At 39.8% G+C, this 18,827-nt stretch overlaps 1 protein-coding gene across 3 annotated transcripts in view; it reads left to right on the top strand.

Moving 5' to 3' along the window:
- Positions 1-18,827, top strand: part of GOLGA4 (golgin A4) — a 319,091-nt gene that overhangs the window by 154,188 nt on the left and 146,076 nt on the right. For all 3 annotated transcript variants that reach the window (XM_053714445.1, XM_053714446.1, XM_053714444.1), the window contains 2 exons: positions 3,102-3,280; positions 10,157-10,288. In XM_053714445.1, the coding sequence (XP_053570420.1) occupies positions 3,102-3,280; positions 10,157-10,288 (311 nt within the window). The remainder of the gene's footprint in view (positions 1-3,101; positions 3,281-10,156; positions 10,289-18,827) is intronic.

Raw genomic sequence — 18,827 nt, 5'->3', positions numbered from 1 at the left:
TACAATGTTCCCTTAAGCCTTTTCATGTAAAATATATTTTCAACATGTTTTATTGCAGTTTTTTCATACATTTGAGTATATAACCTTTTGAGTACACTATTGTCTTAAATGAAAGTACATAATAAATTATAATTTATCAACTAAGTGCTAATTGCCTGAGCAACAAAACTAATGTTTTATAAGAACTAGATTTTGTTGTGTGTTTGGTTTGTAACTTGCTTTTAAAGGTACATGCAACCCAATTTTGTTCATCATTTACATAGAGCATGCAGTTTTAAACATATTTTTAATTTACTTCTATTGTGAAACTTTCTTTGTTCTTTTGGTATCTTTTGTTGAAAAGCAGGGATATAAACTCAAGCGCATGCACGTTTCTAGAGCACTGTATGGCAGCAGCTTTACAAGAATGTTATCCATATGCAAGAGCGCTAGACTGCAGCACTCTTTCCTGCCATGTAGTGCTCCGGATGCCTACCTAGGTATCTCCTCAACACAGAATATCATGGGAACAAAGCAAATTTTATAATAGAAATAAATTGCAAACATTTTTAAAATTGTATGCTCTGTTTGAATCACGTTTTTTTTTGGGGGGGGGAGTGGTTTCATATCCTTTTAAGCTGCTCTTTTCCATTTCTTTGTGCTTATCCACTTCAGCATTTTATCCTCCTGCATTCTTCTATAGAGATTTATTGCTATGCATTTGGTCTAGAAGTTGCAAAGTTGTAACGTCAAACATTAATAATGTATGGAAGAAACAATGATTTCATTTAAAGGGACAGTAAATTCAACATTAAACTTTCATGATTCCGATAGAACATGCCGTTTTAAGCAACTTTCCAGATTACTTTTATATCTGATTTGCTTTATTCTGCCGATTGGTAGCTGCATATATGTGCTTCCTGTTATTAGCTCACCCGATTTACATCTAGCTGCCAGTAAAGCATTGCTGCCTCTTCAACAAAGGGTACCGAGAGAATGAAGCACATTTTATAATACAAGTACATTGGAAAATTGTTTAAAATTGTATGTTTGAGTCATAAAGATATATTTTTTTTTAGTTTCATGTTACTTTTTATATATATATATATATATATATATATATATATATATATATATATATATATATATATCAGTCCTAACCTTAATATGCCAATGCAGCTACTAGTCATCAGATTCTTTCTGCAACCTATCTGTTTTTGTTTCAGGGTATTAGGGTATTTAAGTAGGTAATATTTATGTTAATTTAAAAAGATATATAAGCTCTGTGTTTTGCATGTTCCTGTTATTTTTGTAAACTTTTTTTTTATGTTAACATAAAACACACATTGGAAATCGCCCTTAGTATACTTCTGATTTGGCACTAGAAGCATGTTTACATTATGAGTGTTTGAAATATGATACATCAAGCACACAACAGTAATTCATAACTTTCCTGTGTATGTTGTGAGTGGCAGAAGTGACACGTGTAGTTTAATTTAATTACAATATAAATGTGTAATGTTTGTTTTTCATTAAATATAGGAATAATGCTCTAAATGCCATTAAAGGCCGAAGATTAACATTTTGTCTCAGTTCTATAGCACAGTGGCACAAGACAGAAATATAGGTGTTCTCTATTAATCAGATCTGTTAACTCAAACTACCAAAGATCTCCCATACAATTAAAATATCAGGTACTTTCATGTAAGCTTGGTGTATATTGCTAAGTCTTAAATGTAAACTAGTTCCACTTGAATATCCTCCATGATAAAAGCTGTTGACAGATTCACAATCCATTTAGGGTGCAATATTAATCTTTCTAAAAAAAATAAAATTATTTTCATGCTAGTTGACACCTATTCATAAATAAGATAGTTACACACACCATTTGTTATGATGACACTGTTTTTGGAGATAGACTACTCTGTAGGGTACGATGGGTTTCTATCGCATCTCAAGGTACTCTGGTAGGCTGCATTAGGGCAACTCAATTGTATTAGAAGATTATTAAAAGTCTAATGTGGTGACTTTCATTGGCTGACAGTCCATTGTGTCTTTCTCAAACCACCCCCCCACCCCTCACCGGGAGGCTGATTTTTTTCTAAAACCATTTGTTTACATAGATTTTCTGTAGCTAGTACTGCAGTATTTAATTTTTTTAGTATAAGTGGAAGTTTCAACAGGAAAAACAGCTATTTAAAATGACCAAACAAAGTTAAAGGAGGTATTTGAAAACAACTGAATACACTCCAGCAGGTGACGTGGATAATTTGGAGCTATTTTAAACTTTTATAGTATACTGTCCCTTTTAATTTACAGTCTTGGTTTGGTTTTGAGTGTGGTCATGTCTTCCTGTGGACTGTGTAATAATTTACTTGTAAACAGAGCAACTGATTGTAGCAACCACAATCTTCATTGACTTTAATAGAGACAATATAAATGAAAAATAAAATGCTAAATCATTTCATTGCATTTTATTGTAATGCTAGTGACCCCATTAAACAGGTAAAACTACTGAGCAGGATATGGTTGGTGATTGGTGGCTACTTCTGGTTTGCTCACCTTAAAGGGACAGTAAAGTCAAAGTTAGACATTCCTGATTTAGACAGAGCATACAATTTTAAACAACTTTCCAATTTACTTCTATTATTTAATTTGCTTTTTTCTCTTGTTATCCTTTGCTGAAAGGTTTAGCTAGATAAGCTTAGGAGCAGCAAAGAACCTAGGTTCTAGCTGCTGATTGGTGGCTGCATATATATACCGATTGTCATTGGCTCACCCATGTGTTCAGTTACAAACCAGTAGTGCATTGCTGCTCCTTCAAGAAACGATACCAAGAGATTTATGCAAATCTGATAATAAAAGTAAACTGGAAAGTTGTTTAAAATTGTATTTTCTACCTAAATCATGAAAGAAAATTTTGGGTTTTCATGTCCCTTTAAGTCCTACAACATGAGTTTGAATTTGTACAATTCATATATATTTTGTACTTGTGTACGATGCATAAATATTTTTTACTTGTGTGTGCAATTATTGTACATTTATTTGTTGTCTAATGCTTATTTACCGTATACAGTTGCTCTTATTGTATGATATATGTTTGTTTGTTTTTTAAATTTAAGCTTTTGAAGAACTTGAAAAAGCTTTTGGTGCATCCCTAAAGACAGAAGAGGTTCGCAAAAAGGGGAAATTGGAGATGGAGGAGCAGATAAAAGCCATAGAACAAGCCAGCGAAGAGGAGCGTGTGAACCTTCAGAAGGAGCTGAGTCGCGTGAAGCAAGAGGTGGTTGATATCATGAAGGTCTGTGGTTTGTTTCTGATTGTTTTATTCTACATGCTAAAGAAATCCAAATGCTGAGTGTCCGTCTTCTTCTGCATTTGGACTATCACAAATGATCCGAATGCACAAACATAGGTTTTATATAGATCTGAAACAAGTAAATGATACTGATCTATAGCTGTGTTATGGATTTATTGACTTGGAAAAAATTAGTGAAAAATAAGTAAACTTTTAAGCATCTCAAAAAATATTGTCTGATCTGAATATTTCTGTAAAAACCTCAATTTTTTCATTAATGATTCAGATAGAAATTATAATTTCCTTCTTAATATTAGGAGAGTCCACAGCTTCACTGCTTACTTGTAGGAAATACAGAACCTGGTCACCAGGAGGAGGCAAAGACACCCCAGCCAAAGGCTTAAATACCTCCCCCACTTCCTTCATAGCCCAGTCATTCTTTGCCTTTCGTCACAGGAGGTTGGCAGAGAAGTGTCAGAAGATACGGAGTAGTTCCTTATGAAGGGTATCTACCCTTTGAATTGGGACTGGAGTTTTAAGTAGTCTTGTCAGCCTCTCAGTGAGAACATTGACGAAAGTTAGGGTCTGGAGATGCAGGGAGAGTCTTTCTGCGAAACCATCCAGACTCGTATTAACAACTCCTAAGCAATAAGTGCTGTCAAGTTTCACTGCCTGCTTTCATCACTCAAGTCCATGTCAGGAGCGATGCTACAAGACTGTCACACTTGAGAGGCTGAGTTTCTGTTTCACAGCATAGATTCCGGTAAGATAGTTTAATTTTTACACATATGGTAACGCTAGAAGACAGGGCCACAGTGTGGCTCCTTTTATTTTTATGAAATCAAGGGTTAATATCTCCTAAGGGGGGATTATTGAACAGTGGGGATTAATCTCATAAATTTGTATTTGATTTATACTGCGTTATGTGTGAGATGTTTTCTGAGGCTTATAGGCTGAGGTAGGAACATACAGGTTACTTTCACTTTAGAGCTGCACAGCTTTACAAGCTTGGCAGGCTTTTCCTTAGCCGACGCGTCCCTAGGTTGCGCTCCATGTGACCGGGTGTGGTTGTAGTTTCACTTCCTACTCTCTGACCATGCTGGTTATCGGAGGGAAACGGTTTACTCTGTGTGCCTGGGTCATAGGAGGTGGTGAGTGTCCCAGCCATTGGGGGTATAAAGGTGCCGTTTTTATATTTTATATAACGTTCGTTATTGTTATATTAGGACATAGCCCAAAGCTATGGAGGACTCTGACATTTTAGAGGGTACTCCCTCTATACCTAAGACTAATGTCTGTTTATATTGTGAGGAGACTGAGGTATACCCGCCCTCTCAATTATGTTCCACATGTCTAGAAAAAGCGATTATGTTAAAAAAGGTTAACATGTTTGATACCACTGAGCCTTCCACCTCTGAGGAGTTTCCCATAGCACGCCTAATCCTCCATCTGCAGGAGGCCTTTTACCTCCAGACTTCACTGCGCAGTTACAAACAGTGGTATCTGCGGCCATTAGACGGTTATCTGATGATGAAGTTATTTCTGATACTTCAGAGTGTGAGCTTTCTGGGTCTGAATCGGCTGCCTCTAAGCCTCCGATTTCGGAGGAACCAGATTTTAGATTTATGATGGAGCACTTGCGCTTTCTTTTAAAGGAAGTTCTGGCTACCTTAGAGATTCCAGTGGCTAAACTGCCTGAAGAACCTTTAATTCCTAAACTGGATAGAGTTTACGAAGACAGGGTTGTTCCTCAGACTTTCCCTGTTCCTGTAAAGATGGCAAACATTATTTAGAACGAATTGGAGAGGATTGGTTCATTCTTCACCCCTTCGTCTGCTTTTAAGAAACTGTTCCCGGTCCTGGACTCTCAATTGGAGTTGTGGGGTTCCGTCCCTAAGGTGGATTGCGCTGTCTCCATGCTTGCAAAACGCACTACTATCTCACTTGAGAATAGTTCGTTGTTTAAAGAGCCCATGGATAAAAAGATGGAAACTCTGTTGAGAAAGAGGTTTCAACATTCAGGATATTTTTCAACCAGCGGCGGCAGTTTGCCACGGTTGTGGAAGCTGCTATCTACTGGTGTGACTCCTTATCGGAATTGATAGAGGTGGAAGGTCCCCTCAATATTATTCTTGATAGAATTAAGGCTTTTACGGGTTACTAATTCTTTTATTTGTGATGCAAATATGCAAATTATTTGTTTAAATGCTAAAACGGCTGGTTTTTATGTTCAGGTCCGCCGGACTGTGTGGCTGAAGTCCTGGCCTGCGGACTTGACTTCCAAGTCCAGACTCCTTTCCCTTCCATTCAAGTGTAAAATTTTGTTTGGTCCAGGCCTGGACTCCATTATTTCCACGGTAACAGGGGGCAAGGGTGCCTTCCTACCGCAAGATTAAAAGAACAGATCTAAGGGACAATCTAATAATTTTCGTTTTGATAAATACCAGCGCCAGCAATCCTCCGCTAAGACCGAGCAGCCTAAGACTTGGAAACCGACTCAGTCCTGGAATAAGTCCAAACAGAGACAGAAACCTGCTGACACTAAATCAGCATGAAGGGGTCGCACCCAGTCCGACTATGGATCAGGTAGAGGGCAGACTTTTGCTCTTCTCAGAAGCTTGGTTCAGGGATGTGCAGGACCCTTGGGTCCTGGAGGCCATTGCTCAAGGTTACAGAATTGGGTTCAAGTCTCTTCCACCCAAGGGCAGATTCCTTCTCTCAAATCTGTCATCAAAGCCAGAGAAGAGGGATGCCTTTCTGGGGTACGTTTAGGATCTGTCCTCCTTAGGAGTCATTGTCCCAGTTCCCATAGAGGAATGAGGCTTGGGATACTACTCAAACATTTTCGGGGTCCCAAAAAAGGTGGTGAACTTTCCGCCCGATTCTGGACCTAAAGTGCTTAAACAAGTTTCTGAACGCCCCCTCGTTCAAGATGGAGACAATAAGGTCTATCCTTCCCTTAGTCCAGAAGGGACAGTTCATGACCACTATAGATCTGAAGGATGCTTACCTTCATTTCCCAATCCACATTGAACACTTTCAGTTCCTAAGGTTTGCCTTCCTGGACCAGCACTTTTTATTTATTGCTCTTCCGTTTGGCCTAGCTACTTCCCCAAGAATTTTTACAAAGGTTCTGGGAGCTCTCTTAGCCATGACCAAAACCCAGGGCATTGCAGTAGCACCTTACTTGGACGATATTCTGGTACAAGCAACATCTTTTCGTCTAGCGGATGAACATTCAGAATCTCTTCTCTCTATTCTTCGATCCCATGGATGGAAGATCAACTTTGAAAAGAGTTCTCTTATTCCAAGCACCAGGGTAAAATTCCTGGGCACTATAATAGATTTGCTAGTCATGAGAATATTTCTTTCAGACCAGAGACGCTGCAAGCTGGCTTCGGCATATCTTGCCCTCCGGACATCCTCAAGGTCCTCTGTGGCGCAGTGTATGGAGGTGATTGGTCTCATGGTGTCCAGCATAGACATAATTACCTTTGCCAGGTTCCATCTCAGACTGTTACAGCTGTGCATGCTGAGACACTGGAATGGTAATCATTCGGATCTGTCTCAACAGTTCTCCCTGGGCAGCCGGTCGAGAGAATCGCTCTCTTGGTGGCTCTGGCCAGGTCACCTGTCTCGAGGGACATCCTTTTTAAGACCATCCTGGGAGATTGTGACTACAGATGCAAGTCTCTCAGGATGGGGAGCAGTTTGGGGAGCCAAGAAGGCTCAGAGTCTTTGGTCTCGGGAGGAGAGCACTCTTCTGATCAACATTCTGGAACTTCGAGCAATCTTCAATGCTCTGAAGGCTTGGCCCCGTCTGGGTTCGTCCCAGTTTATCAGATTCCAATCAGACAATATCACCTTGGTGGCTTAAATCAACCATCAGGGAAGAACGAGGAGCTCCCTAGCAATGAGGGAGGTATCTCGGATTCTAGAGTTCCCTTGGCAGAATGACTGGGATATGAGGGAAGTGGGGGAGGTATTTAAGCCTTTGGCTGGGGTATTTTTGCATCCTCCTGGTGGCCAGGTTCTGTATTTCCCACAAGTAAGGAATGAAGCTGTGGACTCTAGTCATACAGAAGGAAAGGAAATTATCTGGTAAGCATAATTTAAGTTTTTAAACAACTTTCCAATGTACTTCTATTATCAAATTATCTTGGTTTTCTTGTTATCTTTTGTTAAAAATCAGGAAGGTAAGCTCAGAAGTGTGCACGTGTCTGCAGTACTATTTCGCAGCAGTTTTGCAACAATGTTATACATTAGCAAGCACTATTTTCTGTCATGTAGTGCCCCAGAGGTGGTTGTAGAATGAAGATGTGCAGTGTTCTTCGTAGAGAGGGGTCTTCTGTCTATGTGAGGCCTGGTTCCCTACAGAGTACAGTGTATGTCAGAGGGACGTACTTGGAGTATGGCCTTAATATTAAGTGGGTTTATTGTAAATCAACTGAAGTGCCTTCTTCAGCTCATTTATGTGGCTCGTGCTTAGATTTGTAACCTGAAAATGCAGCGCAGCCAATAGTTTGACCATTCCAGATCTTGCTCTTGTCTTCCTAGTATGTGGTTGCAGATCATTAGCTATAAATCCATATAGATCTATTATGGTTGGTATCCCTGTCAATCCTGAAATGCTGTTTAATCTCATGGTCGGCTAATGTATGCAAACCCCCAAAAAATAGGCTTGGAACTCAGTTGCGCCTTTGCAAGCGCATATTTTCTGCATTCTCAGGCTGTTTACGGTGCCCAGCCAAAGATAGACCTGCTAGAATCAGAGCATACTCCAACAGCAGAAATAGTTGTAAACACTACATAAGCTCAAAGACAAATGATTTCTTATGCTGTTCTCATAAGTACTTATAGAGAACTACTATGCACGTAATTGTAGGAGAACTTAGCTTTCTCCAAAGGCGCATAAAATGATAAATTAGTAACTGGGCGTAATGCTAAGGTGGACGCTACGAAATGTGATTAAAACTAGCAAATTAACCCTTTTTCAAGCGCACCTGTAGGTGTGCCTTAGCGAACGCAAATAAAGTGACAAGAATGTATTGTCTGACTTGCCCAAATTTAGGCTCAATTCGCATGAATAAATCAGGGGATTCAGTATATGCAGATTTATAGGCGCAATTTTAGGAGAATTGCTTTGAATTGCTCTAAGTGCTGCTGCATGTTATTGCTGCTTCAAGGGCAATATCTACATATCTTACAATCTCTTAATGAGGGTTATCCTGTCCTTGTAAAATGCAGGCAATCTTTGAAAAATGGCAATAACCTACAAAAGCGTTGTTTACCCTGAAGCGGAGAAGACAATTTGAAGCCTCGTCTCCCTTCTTGTTTGTGGTAGAGGTACAAAGTGCTCCTCGTCTGAAGGGACAGAATCCCCTCACTCTGCCACAAACAAGGGGAATTATAGAGTCTTCTGTTAGAGTCCCCTCTCCTTCAGGCCAGACTGCATTTTAAAGGGTCTGTTTAACCTCTTAAGGACATATGACGGAATTTTTCCGTCATAAAACAATTGAGCAAACTGAAAGCTGTGTCCTTAAAGGGTTAATTGTTGTAATAAAAAAGTATTAAGTTGTGGTATATACAATATCTATTTTTCATAAGTTTAAAAGGATTTTTTTAACTTAATTTGTTCAGTGTCCATTACTTCATGTTACAGCCCCACAAGATGGATGGGGTCTTTACCGGAAGGCAAGGAAGCCATTTTTTCTTTTGAAGTGTTGCTAGGATACATCTGATCTAGCTGTAATCAGTTTATTGCTAATGTTCAGTAGAAAACTTTTGCTGCTAAAATCATGTACCATTAGAACATTAAGGGACAGTAAATTCAAAACTAGGCTTTCATGATTCTGATAGAGCATGCAATTTAAAACAACTTTCAAATTTACTTCTATTTGTAAATTCCTTTGTTCTTTTGGTATCCTTTGTTGAAGAGTGTATCTAGGTAGGCTGATAGCTCAGGAGCGTGCCTGTATCTTTAGCAGACTATGGCAGTAGTGTTTGCAACTGTGTATAACATTGCTATAAACACTTGCAAACGCTTCTGCCATATGGCTAAAGATACATGCACGCTTTAGAGCTCGCCTTGGATTATACTTTAAAAGGGATACCAAGATAACTAAACAAAATTGATAAAAATTGTAGAGTTTTTTTAAAACTTCATGATCTATCAAATCCATTTAGGTTTAATTTTGACTTTACTTTCCCTCTTAAGTTTTGTATAAGTGGAACCCTTGTCTAACTGCAGGTTAGATAAAGTGATAATTTAGCAAGAAAACAAGTTGTTTGCAGTTTTTTTTTAATACAACCTGTTTTTTCTTTTTATGTTTACTTTGATTTAACTATTTTTTTCTTTTTATGTTTCAGATAAAGCATGCAATTTTAATCAACTTTCTAATTTGCTCCTATTATACATTTTTCTTCTTTCTCTTGCTATCTTTATTTGAAAAAGCAGGAATGTAAGCATAGGAGCCAGCCCTTTTTTGGTTCAGTACCTGGGTAGCGCCTGCTGATTGGTGCCTAAATGTAGTTGCTTAAAAGTGCATGCTATATCTGAATCATGAAAGAAAACATTTGGGTTTTGTATCCGTTTAACTTATTTTATCCTAAGGGAGCACTGTTTCATATACCTTACCTTATCAGACTCTTTCAAATGGGTCACTTTTCCCTGTAAGTTGTATGGGGGCTGAGATGCACATGGAAAGGGCTAAAGTCAGGGCATTAATATTGTAATATCTCCTCAGATAACCAGACTACTATTTTTATTAAGAAAATCAACAGAGCCCAAGTATTTTGTTTCATGATATAAATGGCTTTTAATTAATGGTGTCACTTTTTGTTCTTCTTTTCATGATCTTTTCATGATCTGTAAAATAGAAATCCTGTGACAATCGCATTGCCGAGATGGAGAAGTCACAAACAGAGGCCTTATTGCAGAAAGAGCAAGAGCTAACTGAAAGGCTGAGAATCCAGGAACAAGAGTTTGAAGAAAAACTAAAGGCAGCTCTTGTAAGTCCATCCTACTTCCTATTTAGGTCTTAGATCAGTAATCCTAAAATGTTGGTTTAAATTTTTGTGTTTAAAAATTAAAATCAGCTAAAATTTAAAGGGACATAAACCCCACTTTTTTTACTTTCATGATTCAGACAGACCATACAATTTTAATCAACTTTCCAATTTACTTCTATTATCAAAGTTGCTTCATTCTTTTGGCATCCTTTGTTGAAGAAGCAGCAATGCACTACTAGGAGCTAGCTGATCACACTACATCAGATGACAAGAATGACATTAGGAATATATGCAGCCACCAATCAGCAGCCAGCTCCATGTACTACATTGCGGCTTCTGAGGCTACTATGGTATGCTTTTTCAACAAAGGAGACCGCAAGTACAAAGCAAATAAAGGTAAATTGCAAAGTTTAAAATTTGATATTCTATATGAATCATTAAAAAAAATAATTACAATGAATACAGTTTAGATGATAGAAACATCCATATCTCATACAAAATCTTTAATTTTTCCTCTTTTTTTTATGTACTACACCACAGCTCAATTTATGTTTTACTTGTGATATGATAAGATTTGTCTTACTCATTCTGTCTTCACGTCCAGTGCTGTCAATTTAATGTAAAATTAATGTTACATCTTTAATACATTTAAGGACGATTAAAGGGATATGAATCCCAAAAATTGTATTTTGTTATTCAGACAGTGCATACAATTTTGACACAGTGAGTCCACGGATCATCTTTAATTACTATTGGAAATATCACTCCTGGCCAGCAGGAGGAGGCAAAGAGCACCACAGCAAAACATCATCTCCCTTCCCTCCAACCCCAGTCATTCTCTTTGCCTACGTTAAAAGCAAGGAGGTGGTAAAGTTTAGGTGTCTGAAAGAAGATTCTTCAATCAAGATTTTATTATTTTGAAGCAGAGCAAGTTTGTTCTGCTCCTTCCTGGGGTTTAGCCGTAGTCAATGTCAGTCTCTTCAGTAGAGCAGTGGTGGCCTTTAAGCAATTGGGAACTTGTGGGGTATAATCCTCACTGCGCCTCCCAAATAGTTGTTGCTGCCCTATCCTGAAAGCCTGATTAGGATTATTCAGTCTTTCTTAATTTTCCCACGGGTCCATGTGAGGGAGATGACCTCATACCAAGTGAGCTGCCCTGCTGCAGGGCAGATTGATTTTTAGGTAAGTGCCTAGTTTTATTTTCTTAGAATGGAGAATATGGCACTTAATCAGTTAAATCTGTTTTTTGGACTTTAAACACTAATAATCCTATTTGGGGTAATAGGATTTAAGTAGACAGTGTATGCAGGTACTGGGGACGTGAAATCTTTTGGAGAGGCACAGATTTAGTTAATTTGTTCCTGTTTAATTCCGGACTTTGTGGGCAGAGTCAGTGTGTTTTACTTTGTGAAAAGGCTCCGGCATTTATAGTAATGGCGGCCGGTCACTTTTCTAGTTAGGAACGCCCACGAATAGGAAGGGCTGGTTTTCTGAGGTGGCAATTTAGTGTTGCACGCCTTTCCGGAGCACTTCCTGTTAGTTCCGGTCCGGAGTGGTAGTTTTGCTGCGTCTCTGCTTAATGGAAGAGTGTTTATTTCGTAGCCGTTTTGCACAGCTAGATTTTAAGTCTGGATCGTAGTCAAAGTTTAATCCTGTTCCCAGGAGGACAGGTAGGCACCTCAGCAAGGAGTGCTGAGTTGAGGAGGCTGTCTGAGGTTTATAGTGAACTACTGCTTGGCGGTAGTTAAAGAATATAGGAAATTATTTTTACTTTTAAATTTTAAAGTGACAGTAAAGTTTTTTGTGTTATTATTTTTCAAACCTAAATAAAGCAGTTGGGTTTATTTTGTTTGAACATTGGGTAAAGATGGATCAAGAGGCCCTGCAAAACGTTACATGTACCTTGTGTTTTGACTCTGTGGAATCCCCAATCCCTTTTTGTTCCTCATGTATTGAAAGAACATTACATTACAGCGATAGACTTTTTGAATCTGAGCCATCATTAGCTAGGAAGGATGCTTTTCGGGGGGTCCCCTGTTCAAGATATGCCGCAGCTTTCTCCTCAAGTGTCCCAAACTTTATCGTCTATACATGCAGTGCCCTGCGCTTCCTCTCACACTCCAGTTGGAGTTACGTTACAAGACATTGCTACCCACATATCTTCTGCGGTAACTGATGCTCTGTCTGTCTTTCCCATGCTGTAGGGAAAGAGCAAGAGGAAATCTAAGGAATCCGTAAATAAGGTTTTTGACACAGTTGTGGCTAGTCCGAATGCTCCTTCCCAGAAGTCTGAGGAGGAAGATACTTCGGTAGCATCTGAGGGTGAGGTCTCAGACTCAGATAGTGTAATTCCTTCTTCTGATGCTGAAGTTGTATCCTTCAGGTTTAAGCTAGAACACCTCCGGTTGTTACTTAAAGAGGTTTTGGCCACCTTGGACGACTCCGACATGACTGTCGTAGTCAACCTTAAGAAGTCTAGTAAGTTAAACAAATACTTTGACGTTCCTTCCACGGTGGAGGTTTTTCCGGTACCAGACCGGGCTACAAAGATTATTGCTCGAGAATGGGAGAGATCTGGTATCCTTTTTTCTCCGTATCTTCAATTTTTAAGAAGATGTTTCCAATAACTGACTCTATCAAGTAGTCTTGGCAGACGGTCCCCAAGGTAGGTAGAAGGGGCAATTTCCACTTTGGCTAAGAGAAACACTATTCCCATAGACATAGAGGATAGCTGTTCCTTTAAGGATCCTATGGATAAGAAGTTGGAAGACTTAAAAAGATGTATGTACACCAGGGTTTACAATGGCAACCTGCGGTGTGTAGTGGTACCGTCACGAGTGCGGCGGCATACTGGTTTGATGCGTTGTCTGAATCTATTCAGACAGATCCTCCCCTTGAGGAGATCCAGGATAGGATCAAGGCTCTTAAGTTTGCCAATTCCTTTATTACGGATGCTTCCCTACAAGTTATTAAGTTAGGAGCAAAGATTTCTGGTTTTGCAGAGCTTTATGGTTGAAATCCTGGTCTGCGGATGTGTCGTCTAAGCTTTTGGCGATTCCCTACAAGGGAAAGACCTTGTTTGGGCCGGACTTGGCTGAAATTATTTCAGACATTACGGGAGGAAAGGGTAATTTCCTCCCTCAGGATAAGAGGAACAAGCAGAAGGGACGTTGGAGTAATTTTCGTTCCTTTCGAAACTTCAAGGGTAAAACTTCCTCTGCCAAGCAGACCAAGTCCAAGCCTTCCTGGTGGTCCAACCAGTCTTGGAACAAGGGGAAGCAATCTAAGAAGCCTGTTAGTGACTCAAAGTCAGCATGAAGGGTCTGCCCCCGATCCGGGACTGGATCTTGTGGGGGGCAGACTTTCTTTCTTCACTCAGGCCTGGTTTCGGGATGTGCCGGATCCCTGGGCGGTGGCAGGTTTCTGCTCTCAAGATTATCTGTAGACCAGATAAAAAGAGAGGCGTTCTTACACTGTGTCCAGGACCTTTCCGACCTAAGAGTGATAGTTCCTGTTCCAATGCAGGAACAGGGTATGGGATTCTACTCCAATCTGTTCGTGGTTCCCAAAAAAGAGGGAACTTTCAAACCAATTTTAGATCTCAAAAGTCTAAACAAGTTCCTCAAAGTACCTTTCTTCAAGATGGAAACTATTCATTCCATTCTTCTCTTGGTTCAACAGTAGATTTAAAGGATACGTACCTACATGTTCCCATCCACAGGGATCATCACAAGTTTCTGAGGTTCGCCTTTCTAGACAAACACTTCCAGTTTGTGGCTCTTCTATTCGGCCTTGCCACAGCTCCCAGAATTTTCTCAAAGGTCCTGGGAGCCCTGTTGGCGGTGTTCCTGTTGCTGGGCATTGCAGTTGCGCCTTATTTGGACGACATTCTGGTCCATGCGCCATCCTTTCAACAAGCAAACTCCCACACAGAGATTTTATCTTTTCTGCGTTCTCACAGATGGAAGGTGAATTTGGGAAAGAGTTCCTTGATACCAGCAACAAGTGTAGTGTTCTTGGGAACTATAATAGATTCCTTATCAATAAAAATATTTCTGACAGAGGTCAGAAAGGCAAAGATTTTCGACTCTTGTCTTGCCCTTCAGTCCTCTCCTCAGCCATCAGTAGCCCAATGTATGGAGGTAATTGGTCTGATGGTAACTGCCATGGACATCATTCCGTTTGCCCGGTTCCATCTCAGACCTCTGCAGTTATGCATGCTCAAACAATGGAACAGGTATTATGCGGATCTGTCGTGGCGTTTACATCTGGATCAGGTGACAAGAGATTCTCTTCCTTGGAGGTTATTTCAGGAACATCTCTCCCAGGGAACCTGCTTCCGCAGACCTTTCTGGGTGATTGTGACCATGGATGCCAGCCTGTTGGGATGGGGAGCAGTCTGGGGCTCGCTAAAGGCTCAGGGGATATTGACTCTGGAGGAGTCAGTTCTTCCCATAAACATCCTAGAGCTGAGGGCAATCTTCAATACTCGCCTGGCCTCAGTTAGCTTCAGCCCGGTTTATCAGGTTCCAGTCGGACAACATAGCTTCAGTGGCTTACATCAACCATCAGGGAGAAACTCAGAGTTCCTTGGCCATGACAGAGGTATCCAGGATTATCCAGTGGGCGGAGACCCACAACTGCTGTCTATCTGCGATCCACATTCCAGGAGTGGACAATTGAGAGGCGGATTTTCTGAGCAGACAGACTTTTCACCCGGGGGAGTGGAAACTCCATCCGGAGGTGTTTTCCAACTTGATTCTCAAATGGCGACAGCCGGAGCTGAATCTCATGCCATCTCGACAGGATGCTGAGCTCCCAAGGTACGGGTCGAGGTCAAGGGATCCTCAGGCTGTACTGATAGATGCTCTGGCGGTCCCTTGAAATTTCAGTCTAGTATACCTGTTTCCTCCGTTCGCTCTCCTTCTTCGGGTCATTGCTCGAATCAAACAGGAGAGGCCGCCAGTGATCCTCATGGCACCGGTGTGGCCTCGCAGGATCTGGTATGGAGACCTAGTGGAGATGTCATCTCTCCCACCCTAGAGACTTCCACTGATGAAGGACCTTCTACTTCAAAGGCCCTTTCTTCACCAAAATCATGTTTCTCTGAAGCTGACTGCTTGGAGATTGAACGCTAAACCTGTTACCAGAATGATTTACTATAAGATATGGCGTAGATATCTGTATTGGTGTGAATCCAGAGGTTAATCTTGGAGTAGAGTTCGGATTCCTAGGATTTTTTCTTTTCTCCAGGAGGGTCTGGAGAAGGGATTATCTGCTAGTACCTTGAAGGGTCAGATTTCTGCCTTATCTATATTGCTGCATAAGCATCTGGTGGACATGCCGGATGTACAATCCTTCTGTCAGGCCTTGGTCAGAATCAGGCCTGTGTTCAAATCTGTTACTCCTCCCACTGGAGTCTTAACCTCGTTCTTAAAGTTCTTCAGCAGGCTCCGTTTGAGTCTATGCATTCTTTATATATTAAGATGTTATCTTGGAAGGTTTTGTTTCTTGTTGCTATTTCTTCTGCCTGTAGAGTCTCAGAGCTCTTGGCGTTGCAGTGTGAATCCCCTTACCTTATTTTTCATTCGGATAAGGTAGTTCTGCGTACTAAGTTAGGTTTCCTCCCTAAAGTGGTTTCGGATAGGAACATTAATCAAGAAATCGTTGTTCCTTCTTTGTGTCCTAACCCTTCTTCTCATAAAGAGCGTCTGCTGCACAACCTAGAAGTGGTGCATGCGTTGAAATACTATTTTACAGGCGACTAAAGATTTTTGTCAGTCATCCGCTTTGTTTGTTGTTTTCTCTGGGAACCGCAATGGTCAGAAAACTACGGCTACTTCTCTTTCTTTGTGGCTGAAGAGTATAATTCGTTTGGACTATGAAACTGCTGGACAGCAGCCTCCTGAGAGAATCACGGCTCATTCCACGAGGGCTGTTTCATCTTCTTGGGCATTCAAAAATGAAGCTTCTGTGGAACAGATTTGCAAGGCTGCAACTTGGTCCTTTCTACACACTTTTTCAAAATACTATAAATTTGATACTTTTGCCTCGGCTGAGGCTTCTTTTGGGAGAAAGGTTCTTCAAGCAGTGGTGCCTTCCGTTTATGTTCCCTGTCTTGTTCCTCCCTTATCATCTGTGTCCTCTAGCCTGGGTATTGATTCCCAATAGTAATTAGATGATCCATGGACTCATTGTGTCATTAGAAAGAAAACGAAATTTATGCTTACCTGATAAATGTATTTATTTATTGACATGGTGAGTCCACGGCCCGCCCTGTTTATTTAGATGTGTTGTAAACCTCAGACACCTCTGCACCTTGTGTTACTTCCTTTCTCTCTTTTTCCTTCGGTCGAATGACTGAGGTTGGAGGGAAGGGAGGTGATACTTAACAGCTCTGCTGTGGTGCTCTTTGCCTCCTCCTGCTGGCCAGGAGTGATATTCCTAAAAGTAATTAGAGATGATCCGAAATACATTTATCAGGTAAGCATACATTTCGTTTTCATTTTCCCTGCCCCTTGTATCATGTGACAGCCATCAACCAATCACAAAATGCATGTACATATATACTATGAACTCAGTAGTATAAAAAGATTGTGCACATGTTTGATAAAAGAAGTAAATTAAAAAGCTTTTTTTTTTATTGAATGGTTTAACTGAATCGTTAAAGTTTAATTTTGAATTGAATGTCCCTTAAAAATAGATTGCATACAACTAGCATATTTCATAAATTGATCATGACATTGCATGAAACAGGAAACTTCTGAATAGTTGGTTAAAAGTAACTCATTCACTTGGAAACTTCAGACAAGCTTTTCCCCTCCTTCTACCCACATCTCTATCCCTTCACGTTTGATGCTTTTGCTTGGATACTGCTGCTTTACTTAGAGCTCTCCTTCTTTTCTTTTCCCATTTGCTTTTGGATGTAATTTGTGTTCACTCATTTGGAACTCGCTGTTCCATTGTTGTGGCCATGCCTTTAGCTGCCAAAGATGTAAGAAAATAGTTTTACACACACTCAATACCATAAATGGTTGTGTTTTGCTACTCTATAAGGTAGTACTTGTGCTGAGTCTTTCCACATACTCTTCCCTTACAGTTTACCTGGACTAAGGATTGGGCAGTTTTCTTGCGCTAACTTTCTGCATTTCAGGTAAATCTTTCCAGGGCACCATTTTTGTTAGACTGCTGCATTTTTTTTTATTTTGTTCATGAGATGATAGTTTTGGCTCTCTTGTATTTCTCAGTACTATACTCTGCATCTTCCAAATGGATCAACTTTTCCTAACTTCTTGTACATCTTTGGTCCACTGGGAAAGTTTTTGTTTGTGCTTTTGTCCTTTCACTCCATTTCAAAGTTTAACTTGTTGCCTCCAGTATTCCTTTCATCTTTGATCTTCCTCATATTGTTTTTGGCAATGAAAAGAGTTTGTTTGGGAAGCTAGCTGATCCATTTCTCAGGTCTATAGCTAAGCTATGTGTTCTACACATTTTTCCATGATATATTTTCCTTTGAGTACTAAATAAGCTTCACCGTCTTGCCTCCATCCAACAGTTTTAATGAATTACCTTAAACCCTTCTCTCTGGTGGGATTTTCTATGCACTGTAGATGTCCTCTACCTTGAAGGTATATTTGAGCCCATCCTCTCACACTAATGAGGACAAGGATTTTATCCTTGCTTCTCTGGATTTCTTCAAAGTGTTGCAAAAAAAACCCAGCTATATATTTGCAACATTTATATATATATATATATATATATATATATATATATATATATATATATATATATATATATATATATATATATATATATATATATATATATATATATCATTGGTAGCAAAATTAGTTTTTTTTTTTTGGCAATTCTAAGGACTGTGGAACAACCAACCACATTTTTACAAAAAAGCAAGAGGTGTTTAATGTCGTTTTGCTAACTCACTAATATATCGTCTTGTTTCTCCCTTCAGTCTGCCCTGTTCCATATGTTTTCATGGAGATTCATGTCACCTTGCTCTACATACTGGGGATGAAGGTATCGCTGTCCCTCTATACAGATGATATCTTCATAACAATTCATTCTTTATGGGCCAGTGTTGGTCTAAACGATTGTGGTTCTTTAGTAGCTCTAATGTCATGAGTGGATAATAACCTCTCAAAAATGGTCACCTTCTTGAAAGTTGTTTCATATGACAGTTTCACTTACTCCTGCTTGTTAGAGGAGACTCTTGTATCTTGATTACAGGGCCTCAGTTGTCATGCCTTTATATCAGGCTCATGTTTTGCAGCAATAGAAAATGTTCCACAAATGCATCCTTTTTCAGCCCCATTTTCAATATCATTTGGACTTCAGTCTCAAAGATTCAGTAGATCTAATCTTCCAATCGAATTTCCCCAAAGTATTTGTTTTCTATTCACTGTTATGCTACTTAGAGTGCTGTAAAAGATCATCAACAAATAATTTTCAGTGCACAATTATATCCCAGAACACTTTGACTCCGAGATCTTATCATATGTTCTGCAGTGTCTTCCCATTC

The sequence above is a fragment of the Bombina bombina genome, chromosome 5, assembly GCF_027579735.1.
Source record: "Bombina bombina isolate aBomBom1 chromosome 5, aBomBom1.pri, whole genome shotgun sequence".
Classification (NCBI taxonomy): Eukaryota; Metazoa; Chordata; class Amphibia; order Anura; family Bombinatoridae; genus Bombina; species Bombina bombina.
The sequence above is the reverse complement of the archived record's forward strand: the minus strand, read 5'-3'. Positions and strand labels throughout refer to the sequence as shown.